The sequence below is a fragment of the Cyprinodon variegatus genome, unplaced genomic scaffold, assembly GCF_000732505.1.
Source record: "Cyprinodon variegatus isolate N-32 unplaced genomic scaffold, C_variegatus-1.0 Scaffold56, whole genome shotgun sequence".
In the NCBI taxonomy this organism is placed as follows: Eukaryota; Metazoa; Chordata; class Actinopteri; order Cyprinodontiformes; family Cyprinodontidae; genus Cyprinodon; species Cyprinodon variegatus.
The window spans coordinates 733,182-750,467 of record NW_015150509.1 but is presented as its reverse complement, the minus strand read 5'-3'; the positions used below and the strand labels follow the sequence as shown (position 1 = coordinate 750,467).

The window sequence follows — 17,286 nt, the reverse complement described above, 5'->3', positions numbered from 1 at the left end:
CAGCTATTTTGATATATATTATTTAAAAACACATCAAAGTAACAACAGAAGAGATGTGGTTCTCCTCACATCGCACTCTGTAATAGAGGTTTAAGGTTTAATTGATTACCACAATGAAATTTTAACTCTGCTTTGAGTACTAATCCTACCGAACAATCTGGCCACATGACAACATTTCACACTTTTATAAAATTAGAAAACTACAAATGATATCTACCCTGAGATTTTCAAATTAGTGGAATGTCATGCAAATCTTTAAAACAGTGGGGTCCAAATTCAGTCCTCTTGCATGTTTTAGTTCTTCTCCCTGGAGGTAGTTGCTACCTCCTCAGGATGTCAAAGCTCTGCATATGCCTGCTAATGAGCTACTGTTTGACCTAAGTGTGAAAAAAAGAGGGATAACAATAACATCCAGAATACCTGTTCTTAAAGGGGACAGAATGAAAAAGCTAATTTACATTGTCATAAATGAATAACGATAGTTCAGTGGGTGAAATGGACGTACAGAGAAGTTCAAACCCCATCAACGCCTCCTTTCTCAGCAAATCTCACAATTTTAAACTTCCACCATAAAACCGGCGAATCCAAATTAAGCCCAGAGTTAACGTAAAGTTGGGGATGTTGCCTTATTTGATTTTGGCTTGTACTTTTGTCACGTCCTGAAATTTACATACAGGCCAGCACACTGGTTCACTGGCACAAGAACATGAATAGAGGTAGATGTAAGACAGCAGTTTAACTGTTAAACCTACAGTTGGGTTTACTTCTACAAGAATTACAAAGCAGGCAGTTTCTCTATTGAAAATGAGCCAGAAAATGAGCTGCACGGAGAAAGGGGAAATTTTTCAAGTTCTTCCCAAGGATCCAAAGACTCGACAGGAGTCGATTCATTTTGTCTATCAGAAGATCCAAGCAAAGTTTGATGCTGAGCTGTTCATTTGCTCTGAGCATTTTACCGAAGGCAGCTTTCAAAATCTTGGACAGTTCAAAGCAGAATTTGCTAAACTTCTTTTACTGAAACGAGGGGCTGTTCTGACCGTAAGGCCATCACAACTGCAAGCTGTAAGTATTATTTTGTCGGGGGGTAGCACGGTAAGGCAGGCAGGGGGAGGCATATCATCACCAGGTCGGATTCAGTCACTTCGTCCCCCGCTGGCTCCCTGCCCCATTCGCCGGGGTTCCCGGGCCAGCCTCGGAGCTGCCGGCTCGGATCGAGTGCCCGGTGTGTTTTGTAAATTGACACACACTAAGTCAAATTTACTTGTAGAGCGATGAAGTAAATATACTTACTCACTGTCCACCACTTTAATGATCTCACATTGGAGAAATTGACCGCTGCATTTAACCCATTCTCTTGGAGAGCAGTGGGTTGCCATTGGGCGGCGCCCAGGGAGCAGTATGGGGTTAATGGTCTTGCTCAGGGAGCCAGTGTGGCAGTCTGTGGGAGTGGGGCTCAATCTCAGAACCTCAGGATTCCAAGGTCTATGCCTTGACCACTAGGCTGCCACTCCCCTTTTATTACCACTTGCATATTCATATCACCTTTTCTGTCTGCATACAAAATGAGTTTTGAAGCCTCTCATAACACCTGTGATGTCACATGAAAATAATATAATGTGTCCTTCATGATTTTCCTTTCACCTCTGTCAGACAATATCTGATAATAGCTTAAGGCTTTACTTCCCTTAATACGTGTTTTATGTCTGTGGATTTTTTTTAATCCCTCTCTGGACCCCATACCAACCTCTCCTCTCTGACCTCACACAGCCCTGTGCTGCCAGTCTTTAGTATCATTTGATCAATTCAGATTACTCTGCAGACGTCTCTAATGTTAAACAATTTAACAAATGAGCGAGATATGGGAATTATAAGAATACCATTAAAGAATATAAATCTGTCAAACAGTGCTGAAACAAATTAGTAAGGAAAAGAAAATAGATCATGCAGCCATTTAGAATACCTTTGTCAGACTATTCAAAAAAGATTATTCACTTTTTAAAGGAGAAACAGTCAGTGAAAGCGTGGGAGTAAAATTAGATATAAGAATCATCGTCTGTAAAAATAAACAATAACCAAGAAAACATAAAAGATATAGAATACATACATTGTATACATTTTTCTTAAAATTATATAGAAAAACAAAATAAAAAATAAACATTTTATCACATTTTTAAGTTTATCGATTTTAATTTCTCAAATCATCTTTCTTTATTTCCTTTTTTTCTTATTCCTCAACAGATATAATCCTCTCACTCCACTGCTCCACTGTCAGAGGATTTAGTGAATAAATCATGATATTATGGACATTCCAGTGTGCCACACCAAATATTATAAAGAGTCATGTGATGTAGAGCTTCTTTCGAAGATTTTTTTCCTCTTTTTCAAGTAAATCAGCATCTTTTTATTTGTAGGTATGCTTATGTAGATTATCAGGAGAGCGTTTAAGATGACTTGTTCTCTCAGTTCATAGCAGAAATGATTAAATCTTAATTTGTTGTTATGCATGAGCTAGTTGGGGAATATTAATGTAAACTCAAATGGTTGGTAAAAACTATTATATTATTTGAAAAAGCTTGTCTTTCTTGTAAACAATAGCATTTATGCACAGAGTTAAAGCGTATGATCTTTACATATTAGATCTTTCAGTTTTCTTTTATTTAGATCCAGTTTTCTTTTATCAGGCACAATTTTTTGTAAAGCGTTACATCAAAAAAAAGCTCAATTTACCGTAAAACATAGGAACCTAGGTGTCTGTGTAATCAGTAATATCTGGAGAAGAGGTAGGAATATGCTCTGTTTGACAGTGAGCAGTCGGTGTAGTACAGCTATGCAGTTAAACAGATTTTACTGTTTTTCAAAAGAAATACAAAGGGTTTACAGAGTTGATCTTATATTTGCCATAATTCAGACTATGAAAAAACAGAGTGCTGGTATTATTAGACCTCAGTGCAGCGTTTGGTACTGTTGATCACTTGATTTTATTAGAGTTTCTGGAAAATTGGGTCAGCCTTTCTGGTACTGGACTGGTTTATTTCCTACCTGAAGGATAGGGACTTTTATTACCCCTTTCCTACAGTCCAAAAAACCTGTTTAGACCCAGGAACAATCTGCTTTTAGTGGCAGTGGGAACAATTCACTGACCTGTGTTGACCGGGGTCAAATGCTTCGGCAAGAGATGTGTGTTAAATTCGCCTCGACTCTGATCGGCATGCTGGTGTAACACCAGACCCAGGTCAACCCAGGTTAATTTCAGTGGGAAAGAGGCTTATTTGTGAGTAGAGAACTTTAAATCAGAGACCAGAAAAATCACATGCTAGGTTCCTCATGGATCCATTCTCCTATCCAATGTCTACATGCTCCCCTTAGCACAAATTATAGCAAAAAGCAAGATATGCAGACGACATACAGCTTTACATCACAATTTGATGTAGGTGACTGAGTGTGAGTGTGTTGGTTAGATACATAGAACAGAATAATAATAATTCCAACTGAATCAGAACAAACTGAGGTAAAAATCTTCAGGCCAAAGGAGGGGAGATCCATTAGTAGCTAACAACTTCAGCTACAGTACTAAAGCTAGAAACCAGTGTTGGACTCAGAGCTGAACCACCAGAGGCACATAAAGCCAGTGACTAAGTCAACTTTACTTGAAGAATATTTCCAGAATTAAAAGATTAATGTCCAAGCAGGATCTAGAAAAATCTCAATTATGCATTTATCTTAACTAAAACTGATGACTGCAAGTATTCATAGCTTTGCCTTAAAAGTCCCTCAGACAGCTACAGCTGATCCAAAACACTGCTGCCCATGTTCTCGTTAGAAGTAGAAAATTGGAGCACATGAGCCTGGTTCTGAAGTCCTACCACTGGCTCCCTGTAGTTCAGAGAATAGACCTTAAAATCCTTTTGTTTTGTTCATTGTTTTCTATAAGTCACTGAATGGATCAGGACCTCAATACATAACAGATTTGGTGCCTGTGTACCAACCTCCCAGACCAGTCAGGTCTTCTAGTTCCAGCCTAATCTGTACACCCAGAACTAGAACCAAACACGGAGAAGCAGGATTTAGTTTCTATGCCCCACTTATCTGGAACAAACTTCCTAAACACTGTAAAAGTGCTTAAAGTCTTAGTTTTTAAAGTTAAAAATTAAAAACCTTTTTTTTTATATAACTGCCTTAGACTGTTGAAGTTAAACTGTTAACTGAGGTATCATTAGTTTAAGTGTGTGGTTCAACTGTTTTATTGGTTTTACAATCTTCTTATACCTAGTTTTATCTTTATTAGCTTTTATGCTACTTTATTTGTCTTCTATTTTATTGTCTCTTTCACATAAAGCACTTTGAATTGTCTATACATATAAACTTTCCTTGCCTCAGCATTCTGAGCACGGTTCACATTACTATCACATTACTTTACCCTGTAAAGTAAAAATACCATAACCTTAATAAAAGTTTGCTAAAGACATTTCCAAATCCAGAATTTTCCGTAACAGAATGTTTAAATATTAAAAACTTGTGATAATTTTTTTTTTATTATTTGTATCTGCCACTCACAGATCAGTGTCTGTTCACAAATACATTTTAATGGTGACCACAATAAGCCAATTTTTATGCATGTAAATGGGTTACTTTAATTAGTATTTTTTTAGTATATAGTATATGGGATAATATGTGTTTTTATAAATGTTATCATATGTGTAACTATAAATATAGTCATACTTTTAACATGATATGCAGTTATTTTCTATAGTTTTGATTTAGAAATGTTTTTATTCCCTGATACCCTATTTTTTGCTCGGCATTAATCATATTAGGAATATTTTTATTAAACATCTTTGATTTAAATTTCCCTCCTTCACTTGATCACTACCCCAATGTTCCATCAGCGATTCATCACATTTTCTTCAACCTGTATCTTTACTTAAAGGCCAATGAGTTTTCTCACGGTTCCTTTGCTCTTCTAAAGCAAGACTTGAATATGCATGAGTTCAGCCTCATAAACTGCTGTTCTCAGCGTTAAAGTCAAGAGGAAGAACAGCTCAGCAGAAGGGGTGGAGAGTTTCAGAAAGAAAACTTACTGTAAGAGAGAGAAGAGGAGCGTGGGGGTGTTGTGCTCTCTTTATACATGAAAAGATACAGGTGATATTAGCTCCAGCTACTCTGCTAGTTCCCTGACTGAGGGTCGACCCGTACGTGGACTCCTCTGAGTCCATGTACGCCTGAATTCAGCTGCTGTGTACTTGAATAAGGAAGTGCTCGAATATGTGTATAAGAGTGCTTTTGTGAGTGTCTGTCCATATAATTTTGCCTGAAGCCCTGGACAGTTGCCAGGCAACTGTGGCATGCTGCTCAGCACTCGGCTGGGCAGCAGACGCTTCCACATGCTCGTGGTTTTGATAAGGAGCACAGGTCTGCGCTGATGCATGACCCGGTCAGAGTCATGGCGGGCTAAAAGCCAGACTATCGCTTGGATCTGAGAATGACTCAGTAAAGTGGAAAAGTGTAAACAATATCTTAATTACACTGACCACTCCTCATATTTCAGAAACAGCACTCATAGGATTGGAATAGATTTCTATTTTTAACAACCTATTCAGTATTATGCTGGCCTTTGTGGAAGCTGGAAGCAGATGTGGTTTTTCCATGAATTTGGTAATCCTATTATATCCTCATCCCAATTTAATCATGCTTTGTTTTGACGTGATCACTGCCTCATTATCATTTCAGTTGAGGACATTGCTGAATTGCCATGAAACAGTAAATGACTTTAAAATGTGAATGACTCTACTGAAAATAAAAATAAATATTTGAATTGTCAGATTTATCCATTGCCTGAATGATCAGATTTTTCCATGCTTAAAATGATAAGCTGGAGTGGAGTGACGGTAAAAACATACACAATACGAGAGGTTGAGCCCTGCAGGAAACTCAGTTAAGCAGTGTGGCATTCCCACTGTCGTTGCTGCCACATTTTAATCACTTAAAAAAAAAAATTGAAGGTAAAATCCTATTGCTGCTCCACTTTCTTTGTCATTTAAACGTCCTGACTCTCTTAATGTACCCATCAAGGGAGCTTCACCAGGGAGGAGTCATGTCAAACATGTATTAAGGATTTCACCTAAGTTGTAACTACCATAACTTTTAATGGAACGCCACAATGGAAGTCAGAATCGATATACATCATAGGCATAAATATTCCACCCTATGTTTATTTACCATAATAAAGAATAACTAGAAAAGCACTCAGACAGCACAGATCTTCTAACCTGACAACAGCCAGATGCATGAGACATGCATCTGGCTGTTGTCAGGTTACAGATCTTCGCCAAGCAACACATTTTATCCCAAATTGTGACTTACACCTATAGCTAAAACACTTACATGATCTAGATCATTACCAAATGTAAATTAATTGTTCCTTGGCATGAGGCACACCTCTGGTAAAGAAAGTCCATAAAATCTGTTTATCTTTTTATATTCCCTTCTCTTGTATTTTTGTCTTCAGTAAAATACCTCCGGACTTTTTGATTCCGATGCTGAAATTTTCAATAGTCACTGCTGCCACCCTCTGGTTTATTGGGGAACTGCTTGTTCCGCCTAATATCCTCATGTCACAATGTTGAAGAATCTTTTATTAAATTCCTATATCCACATTATGATCTGTATCATCACCAAATGTAACAGGTTATTTATTGTCATGAGGGACATCTCTAGAAAAAAATTCAACAAAATCCATCCATAGCTTTTCACGTTATCCTGTACGCAGGCAGACAGAGACCGACAAATACACAAACTCTACCAACAACATAACCTCCTTGGTGGAGGTTATCGAAGATACATATCTGAGGATCCTTTACTTAATTTCTTTAGAGTTAGAAGTGAGAAGTTTACGTAAATTAAGATTATACCTGTAAACCAATTGCCAATTAAACCAACTGGGAAACTCATCAGCTTTTACTGATATAGAGAACTGATGTTCTCATCATACAGGTCCTACTGAGTCTTCTTGATTGGTTGAAGATGACATCATAAACTTGTTTACCGAACCCACTTTATTTGAACAAAGCAGGCAGCACTGTGAGGATCATGTTTTACATTATTTTCGGTGCATTTGGCATGATTCAGCCTGATTTGCTCCATCAGAAACTGAAGCAAATGAAGGCAGAGGCCTCAACAATTTCCTGAATCAAAGACTATCTAAATAGCAAGCTAGATTTTGTGAGACTGAAGGGTTGCATTGGGGCCAATGAGCAGGGGTTCAGCATCTCAGGAGCACCAAAGGCTAGATTGGTAACAGTAAAATGAATTTAAATTTCACAGCTTTTATACAACATTTCTGTCAATAATTGCTTCTGCATAACATTTGCTTCCATTGGGAATATTACCCCAAAATACATGAATTGATTTCTTCTTAGTCTTCTGATGCTGCTTTTTTTTTTTCCTTTTTAATGTATTCTTATGTAAAGAGTTCCTTTATTGATGTCTTGGTTAATTCATAGAATTAAACACATACAGTCTGAAAGTCCTAAAAATATCATGAAGCTGTGATCAACCCAAAACCAGCTGGTAAGTTTTAAAGAATGGCTGTATTTATAGTTGGTCTTTCACACACCCACACATGTACACACTCTTATAGTTATAGTCACAGAAGCTTTGACTCATGGGTACTCCTTTATATTTTTAAACAAGTTATTAAACACAGATTTTTTCATTATGATACATATATATGTGTCTTCTTGTTTTTTTTTGTTTGTTTTTTTATGGTTGATAACGTATTTGTCTCTTTTTAAATGAAAGTGGTGAAATAAACCTAACCAATATACTTTTGTTCAACTGTCCTATATATACAGTACAGAAACATAGTTTAAAATGTAACAACATTTCTTTTTTATTTTTTTTTCTATCAAAAAGATCCTAAAGTTATACCTCAGCCATCAGTTGGCTTACGTTTGACACCAGCCCATTGATTAAATTATTCAACTGATTTAAATCGTCTGCAAACAAGTCATCCATACATCTGGATTGAGTATTGTAATAGTAATACATTACTAAAGATTTGTAATCTTTAGTAATGTATTTATTACTCTCTTTGTCTTTTTAGTCACACTGTTTCATTTCTGTATTCTCTATAGTATATATAGCAAAGGTGTATAACCTTCTTGCTACTTTCAATTTTTAATAGTATTATGAGATGAATGTTAGGATATGTTTGCAGTCCTATACAAGGTTCCTCATAGTAATATATACATTACATGGTTTACATACTTGATAGATATTTGGTGATAGATCCAGCCAATTAGGTGAGACAATATGCAGTATGGGTTCAATATCAAACCAATATCAACAATACTCCTATTATATATACACTAAGAATAAATGCATACTTGACCACTCCATGCATTACTGTCTCTGTGTACATTTATCCAGCAAATTTTGCCTCATATTTTCACTAAGACCTATACTATAGCAAACCTTAAAGAATTGTTCCTCTGCATACCCCAGCTGAGATAAAGCATGATGGATGGATGGATGGATGGATGGATGGATGGATGGATGGATGGATGGATGGATGGATGGATGGATGGATGGATGGATGGATGGATATTCCTTGGCATGTGGCATACCTCTAATAAAAAAAAGAAAGTCCTTAAAATTGGTTAATACATTTTTCAATTGATCCTACGAACAACCAACAACTTTCCCTTTTCTTGTGTTTTTGTCTGCAGTTAAATACCCCTGGACTTTTTGAGTCTGATGCTGAAGCTGTTAATAGTCACTGCTGCCAGTCTCTGGTTTACTTTTAAAGTTATCATGTATATAAACAGACAGAAAAATAAACCCACAAACTCCATTAAAATAATACTCCTTGGCAGAGGTAATTATAAAATTTTAATAATATATTCCTTTTATTTTGTGTTTACAAAAACAGAAAAAAACTGAATTGGAAGCTCTGTTTTGAATGCTCTCACGTCAGTCTAGAATTAATCTGTTTCACTTTATTCATCAATGTTTCTATGGTTCTTTAAAAACAACAATGTAGTCTCTTAGAGCAGAAATGAACATGAGAAAGGAAGCATAGGAAAATTCCAGCACCATAAACCAACGGAAGTGTATGGCCATTCATTGCTGGAAAAAGGTATATACCATCTTACAAATGTTCTTTTTCATCAAAAATGCTATTTTCAAATGATAATTGTGTTAATGTAGTGAGATGGTATTCTACAAGAACTTGTTCCTGTGTGGAAAGTAAGTGCCCCCAAATGTGATAACTGGTTGAGACCGCTAATAGCATCAACTTTCATCAGGTGTTTGCTACAGAAAGGTCTTTGGCCAATTCTCAATCCACAAGAACGCGAGTATGGACTCGTGTTTTCGCCAAGTATGTTCTTGACAAGAACACAGGAAAGTATGGACTTGGGGTGAAGGGGAGCACGCAGAATAAATATGGGTCAGTTGGAATTGAAGCGTACTCGGGATGTAACCCCACGCTCTGCTCATCTGGAGCTGTATTTCACCTCCTGTTATTAGTAGTCTCTAGATAATAATAAATTCTTACTTTTTTCATTTAGTGGGTGAATAATAATTAACACAGTCAAATAAACTCAAATCAAATGAACATTTTGCCAAATAAAATACAATAATCGCCATCAGAGCCAACGGTACCTCACACATGGCTATGTCGAGAGAGGGCTGCTGCAGACGGGCTATGATTAGCCCTTGCAGCGGTTAGACTCAGAGCTCTGCCTGTTGCCATGGTCCTCTCAATATCAGAACTTTTTTTTTGAATTACGCACTAAATCAGTAAATGGGCCATACGTTGATGCTTAAAAGTATAATGATTTCGCATCAAATTATCTTAAAATGTACTTTTATAGAACAATAGCAATGGTAAAGAGATTTTTTAACTTGATACCTTGAGCTCTGTGAGGGCTTCACTGGAAGCTGCTGCTGCGGCAGTGCATGCTGGGACAGCTGTCAATCTAGAGAACGGACAAGTCTGCTCTGATGCATTCTCAGTAAAGAGGACAGGGTAAGAACGTCATCCAGGGATTTTGTCCGCTCTCAGTCTTTTGTTCTTGTAAATTGGAACTGTTCTAGGAAAAAGCACTCGTACAAATATTGAGAAATGGCCTTTATGTTCCTATGGAGGAAGTTTTCCCACTCTTTTTTGCAAAACATTTTTAATTAATCCTCATTTGTGGGATTTCATACATGATCAGCCCATGTAAGGTTATGCCACAGGATCTCAGTCAGATCTAATGCTGGGCTTTGATTAGACCAATCAAAAATATTTGCAAGCCATTAAGAGGTGAGCTTGTTGGAGTGCCTCAGATCATTACTGTGCTGCATAAGCTATTTCTTCTTAGGCTTAGCATTTTAACTCTAATGTTTGGAAATTCTGCTCCAGTATTGCTGAAGGAGGGCTTGGTGAATTTGACCACAAGGTTCCATTAATTACAAAAGCTAAGTCAGGGTCCTGACAGTACAAACAGGCAAGAATAATCACATTTCCTTCATTATATTTGGCTGGGTTTTGTTGTTGTTCTTTTGTTTTGTTTTTTTGTTGAAAGTATGTTAGATTTGTGTGTTCAAATTCTCAAGTCATCCTGATTGTGGCAACTATAAAGAACAGGCCTAAAATCAGCATTTTTGTCGTCAAAGGTGTGTCCTTTGTTTATAAGTTGCAATTTTTCTAGCTGAATCTTTTCCAGAAGTGTTGCCTGTCCTGTGCTGTATCATATGTTTGTGTAATTGTTGTTTGGTTTCTCCAATGTACTAGACCGCCTAAACAATGGCACTCGACTTTGATTTGGGTATTCTGTCTTTGGGATGTACCAGTTTTTGTCTGAGGGTGTTGTTACATTTGGAAGGTATTGCTATGTTAAACCTAAAGAAAAATCCTCAAAGTTTATCAGTAACTCATGACAATATGGAATTACAATGTTTTTTTATCTGTTTGTGTTAAATGCAATGTTGTTTCTTTCTCATAGTTTTTCTTCTTTTTTTTTACCAACTTAACAAATGCCCAGTTTGGATAACAACAGGCTTCGATTTCCTGACATGTTTGTGTTTATCTTGTTTCTCTGCTGCATTTGAGAAATATTGATCCCAGTATGTTAAATGATTCAGAGTTTTATGTTATGCTGCTTTCACACCAGAAGCGTTTTAAGCATCAAAAACGCTTAAACAGACCGTTGACTGAGTCAGATGCTGGATCAAACTGTGGAAAAGTTGCTTTGACGCTTGAAGCTCTGGTTAATTATCTGCTCTGTTCCGTAACTTCAAGCTAGAAAGCGGCTTCGCTTAACTTACTTACTTGGAAAAATTGTTTCTAAGAAAGTCCACCTAAAAAAATCATCTGTGCAGTCACTTCATCAGGATTATCATCCCACTAAAATATGCAGTTCTTGTGCGGAGACAGACATCCAGCATACCACAGGCCATCACGACATGGGCAGTCCCAGCCGAAAAGCTCTCTACTACGCGCAGCTTGTTGGGGATTTCCTGCCGTCGTTTGTAGCGGCTGGAAGTAAATATAAAGATTTTGTAAGTTTTGTGATAAAAACTGCAAGTAACAGAATATACAATTGAATAATTTCCGTTTCAACAATTTTAGTTAATTTGGATATTTATAAACCGTTTCGCCATAGTTAAAAAAAAAATGTTTTAGCACAGTAATAATGATCAGAGCTTGCTCTCTTTTCATTGTAGCCTACATAACAATCAGTTCTTCTCTTTTTTAACCTTTGGAGTTTAATTCTCTGGAAATTTATTTATTTTTCATATTCAGACAGCTCTGCAGAGGGGATAAGAGCTTGTAGGTGGTGTCTGTGTACCCTAAAAAACTCTTCAAACAGCTTTTCTGATTGGCTGACTCTGCAGCTTCCAGTGGCAAAAGTTCAATTTTCTGAACTCGAGTGTTGAATGCCCTAATTCTCTGACGCTCGGACGCAGCATAAAGGTTGTCTTATAGTTTTATGTCAGATATAACAGAATGCAACCATTCCAAAAAATTGTCACTGACATTTCAGTCCACATAACATCTCCCCAAACCTCCTGGGGATCCTCAAGAAGTTTTTTGTACTATTTCTAGGCTGATGATGTTAGTGACTCAACATCAGGTTTTGCATTTCTTTAGATGATTGATCTCTTTTAAATCTTTTAACCGACCTACTTCGTATTTTCAGGCAGATTTTATTTAAGAAATATTTTTTCACAGCAAATTGAAGTTATGTCATGATAGAGGAATGATTATAAATAATATTTATTAAATTAACTTGATGATCTGAAAGATTTGGCCGAGTCAAAAAAAGAATAAATCCGTATTCACAGCACTGTAGTTACGCCTCGATGTTTTAACAAGAAGTTAGTTCCAGTAACTAGTGGATGAAAACAACAGAAAAAGATGAAAATGTGCTAGATCATGATTCATAATTTGTTAACAATGTTGTGGAAGCTATGAGTAATGAGAGCTACCACAGTAAGCTGTTAGCAGGGCAAAAACTGTTGAAGCATCATTAGCATTGCACCCTAGGGCACAGACTGAATTGACAGAAATATATATTACTCCCAAATTATTACCAGATGACTCTTGCCAAACACAATGAAGATGATAACTCTTCATGCTTTTTTGTAATAATCCATTAGATGCAAATATGAGTTAAAATCTTTTGTCAGTGTACCGACCCCTGGTATCAGTCCTGATCAATGCTTAGAAAATGAAGAACCTCATATAAAGTGGCACAATTAATACAACACTGCCAAGAAAAGAACTTGCCAAATCAAACATGGTATTTTCTCATCATTATAGCCTTTGCTTCGGGGAGACTTTACATGTTATAGTGATCAAATATGAATATATTTCATTTTGTAACTGGGCAAAATATTGTAGAACTCATGTAAACTAGTACAATGTGCTCTGAAAAGAACAAAGTGTTCCGTTTGTGGGTACGGCTTGCATTATATTTGGTTTATTTTTTTCTTGTTGTGGGTGTGCACCTGCTGTGTAAATGTGTGTCCCGGAAGTAGGTGAACCATGCCTTCTGTTCCTCTCAGTGCATCGCTGCTAGTATATCTCTGTAAACTCTGTTATATTTTGAGTGTGAGCTTTTAAAGTTGACAATTTTGTGAGCTTTTTCAGTGAGGTCTTGAAAATAGAATCAGATAGACAGGGTCTTCAACATTGTGTGGTCCATAAGAATGAAAGATGTTATCTTTGGAGTGTATTGAATTAATAAAAAAATTGATTTTTGTATCTTGTGTCCCTGGATTTCTGACAAGCTTCTCCATTCATATAACCTGTGTTGTCCCTCTGTGTTTGCTCTTGTTTACCATGCAGGGTTTCTGAGCACAGGGGACCAATCTGCTAAGGGGAACTATGGTTTGTTGGATCAGATCCAGGCTCTGCGCTGGCTCAATGAAAACATTGGCCACTTTGGAGGAGACCCAGAGAGAATCACGATCTTTGGCTCTGGAGCTGGTGCTGCCTGTGTGAACCTTCTCATCCTCTCCCATCATTCTGAGGGTAAATTTCTTTGAGCATCATGGTCACAGTTAATGTCAAAGGATATTAGCTGTTCAAAAAGTGTGCTGTGATGGGTTTTTGCACTGCAAGAAATTGAAATCTAAATTAGTCATTTTAAAAAAATAAGTGCATTTTTTCTTGAATTGATGAGGTAAGTGAGCCACTTTGCCAACTGAACAAGACAACTTAGATTTAAAATAAGAAAAAAAAAAACAATTGCATTGTCTTATCTCAATTGCATAATACCTTATTTTGATGGTAAAAATGTTCATTCCAATGGAAAAAACATCTTATTTACCTACTCAAATTAAGGGCAAATATACTTCCTTAAGTATGTTTTTAGTTATTTCTAGATTATTCTTTGCAGTCTGGGTATTGTAATTGTTTTAATAAAGAAAAAAATTGATCAAATAACAAGATTCATCAAAGATAGTGTTGACTCTGCCACTGATCAACAATAGAAAAATCCAATCCATGTGTCTCGTGGACATAAATAATTCTGGAAAGTTATTCCCATCCCTTTAACTTTTCCACAGCATTTGATGTTCCAGCCACAACGCATCCTATAGAGATTTTATGGAACAGGACAAGGTGCGTAAATTATAAAGAAAAATAAAATCAATATAACCTTGCTTTTTTTTCTGTAAATTAAAACTAATTTTATTATTTTTTAGGGCCCCTAAGTATTTTTTTAATGCAGTCATAACTTCAGTATGTTGAAGGTATATCTTTGCCAGCTTCATACATCTAGACTCTGCAAGTCTGAAAATCTTTTTGTGATCTTTACCACATCATTTAAGCTGATGGACTGCAAAGATACAAAATTGGGTGTTAAAATTCTGAGTTAACATATTTGAGTCTAAATGAAGTATTTACAACTATACTGAGTGTAATTCTGCTCAAGAGTTGGCGTTAATAATCAGTTTACAATTTGACATCCATCCATGTAACTTTTACTCTGTATGGTGTTAGTTACCCACCAGTCTGAGAGATCTTGATTTTGACACTAATATGTAAAATTAACTCTGAAAATCCCTAGCACTAGCTATATAGTTAATTTTACACTCATTTGGAGTGGGACCAAATAGAGTGCTAAAATAATACCGTTTTGTTTTTTTGTTTTTTTGCTGTACCAGTGCTCAAGTTTTGTCACAGATTCTCAGTTAAATTTAGGGCTAAACCTTGGTCGGACTGAGTTTTGTGTTTCAGATCATGTGCAGTTAATTTTCTATCATGTTTTAGTTTGTTTGTTTTGGTCAGATCTGATCATGGCACCTTTTACCACATGTCTGTTGTGTCCCCTTCATAGCTTGTGAAGAACTTTCACTCATCAGTAGCTTTCCTTCTGCCACTATTCCAAAAAGCAAACTTTGTGAAGGGCATGATTACAAGTTGTTCTTGCAACATTTGCTGTTGTTTCATAAGCATTGCAACNTTCTTTGAGTGTTCCTGAAAGCCAACGAGTTGCACTTTGGAACGACCTTAATATTGTATCATGTTTTTGATCTGAGTTTGTTTTACAGCATGAAATGTCTGAATGAGTGCTCATCCAAGACTGGTGATTCCATACTTTTTGCCAGGGGTTGTAGTGCTGCTTGTTTTCTAATAAAGCCTAAGACCTTTACAACACAGATGGATTTATGCAGTAATAACTTTACACTCAGCTGGACCCCTTATTTTCTAATTGTGTGACTGCTGGCGCCAATTGGTTGCACTTGATTTCATTTAGTTGTATTAAAAAAAAAGGGGGGGGTGAACAAACATGTGTGGCACAATTAAGATAAAAAGAAGAACTATTCTGATAGTTATTGTGAATTATGTATCACTTTCTATTAGTCTAGCACGTATAATAGGTAACTTAACCGAAGATCAACAAGTTTAATCAATCAATCAATTTTCTTTCTTTATTCTCAACTACAATTTGTATTTGCAATGTTTGCTGTGTTTCAACACTGTATTAATATATTTTATGGTAATTTATTGAAAACAAATCATTTTAAAGTTTTACAGAAAGAAAAGATTCATCTCTTTAAATGGGCTGAAAGATCTCTCTTTCTCAGAAAAACAGACTAATCTGCAGTTGAATCTGATCCGTTTGTAAGTGGGCGTTATTTTATCTGAAGGATGCATTTTATTCCATAGAGGAAAATCCAGAGTGCTGCTCTTCAAGTGAGGAACTTACAGACGCATCAACAAACACTCACACATGGCCATTGTAGCTACATAATATGAGGGAGAAACCAGGCCTACAAAGAGAGACAGACTGTCTGCATTTGGTTAAGATTATCACTGCGATTACTTTACAAAGCCAATAGCCATTTGCTGATGTAATTAGGAGCAAAATAACATTTATGTCCTTCAAATTCAATTTGCTTTCACATGTAATAGCATCAGGACATGCAAAGCAATAGTTTTTAATCTAAAGACAGATATGAAAACATTTTAATGATACATACCATGCTTCTTGGGTTACGGAAAGTGACCATAGTTGCCTTTGATCAGTCTCCTGCTGACCAATTTATTATAGCTAGTTTTACGGCAACCCTTTCACCACACATTACCAAAGCTATGCTTCAAGCTGATCCTAAACAAGTTCTGACTGCAGTGACCAAAACATTACTGAGATGCCATGTTCCTCTTATACCTCTAAGTAGGTTCTGCACAGCCTAAACATTCACTGCGGTTCAATATAATATAGAGTATAAAAGGTTTTTATATAGGTATGTCTGCAGACATATTGCAGCAGACTGAAGATAAACTGATGTTGGCTCAACGTGACTACTTTGCATGTGCGCCAAAACACCCTTAAGTCATCTCTGTTGTTCCCTGGTGCTTTATGTTGGGGTTTTATTCTCAGGGGTTCTGCTTTTATCTCTTCTAAAACAAACAATACATGGGTTGGAAGCCAAAATCTTAAGGTTTAAGAGTTTCCTCAACAACATCAAGTCATTCAAGATTATTTCAGCCTAATTTTGCAGAAAAACATCATTTTTGTTTCTTTATACTTTGCTTTTTTTGAGGTAAGATGTAATTTGTCTCTCATTTTATCTTTAGTTCTCTGATTTTACTGTTTATAGGTATGATAGTATATTCTTTAAAACCCATTAAAATTATAATGCAATTCAGCTTATTCATATAGCAGAAATTAATCTCGAGGCATTTTTACAGAGACATTATAGTCAGGGGGTCAAATGTTTCTGTCAAGGAAAACTAGTTGATTGCATCGAGTCAGTGGCTGTGTCCAAAAACTAAAATCTTCAATAACTATATAGAGCGGGAATATATAGTGGACTTTATAGTGAACTCAGTTAACTGACCATTCACAGATCATCACTACTTTTTTCTCCCTGTCTGTCACATAACTCCACCATATTTGTTCTCTCTTGCTGCTACAACAAATCCCATGATGCTTTGCGAGGAGAAGTTTCGCAAAGTAAATTGGGATACACCTGCTCGTCTCGTGTCCATGAAGGATCATTACTTTTCAAGGTGCATTGTGGGAAATTTTCAGTCCACTACTCTTTCATCCACTTCAGACACTTATCTAAAATAGCTTACCCACTACATACTGCTATATGTAGGGATTGGGCCAGACCTTCGGACACAGCCATTGACTTCCAAGACATGCTCCTAGTGAATAACCCATATATTTTAATGGTAGCATTTTATTTAAAAACTGCAAATTAAATTATTTAGCTGAGATGATACAAAGAAAACTACATTGAATGACTTTCAGATGACACAATCATGCTGGATTTACA

At 36.4% G+C, this 17,286-nt stretch overlaps 1 protein-coding gene across 3 annotated transcripts in view; it reads left to right on the top strand.

The window, feature by feature from the left end:
- Positions 1-17,286, top strand: part of LOC107082579 (neuroligin-2-like) — a 114,126-nt gene that overhangs the window by 80,626 nt on the left and 16,214 nt on the right. For all 3 annotated transcript variants that reach the window (XM_015371341.1, XM_015371339.1, XM_015371340.1), the window contains exon 5: positions 13,340-13,525. In XM_015371341.1, the coding sequence (XP_015226827.1) occupies positions 13,340-13,525 (186 nt within the window). The remainder of the gene's footprint in view (positions 1-13,339; positions 13,526-17,286) is intronic.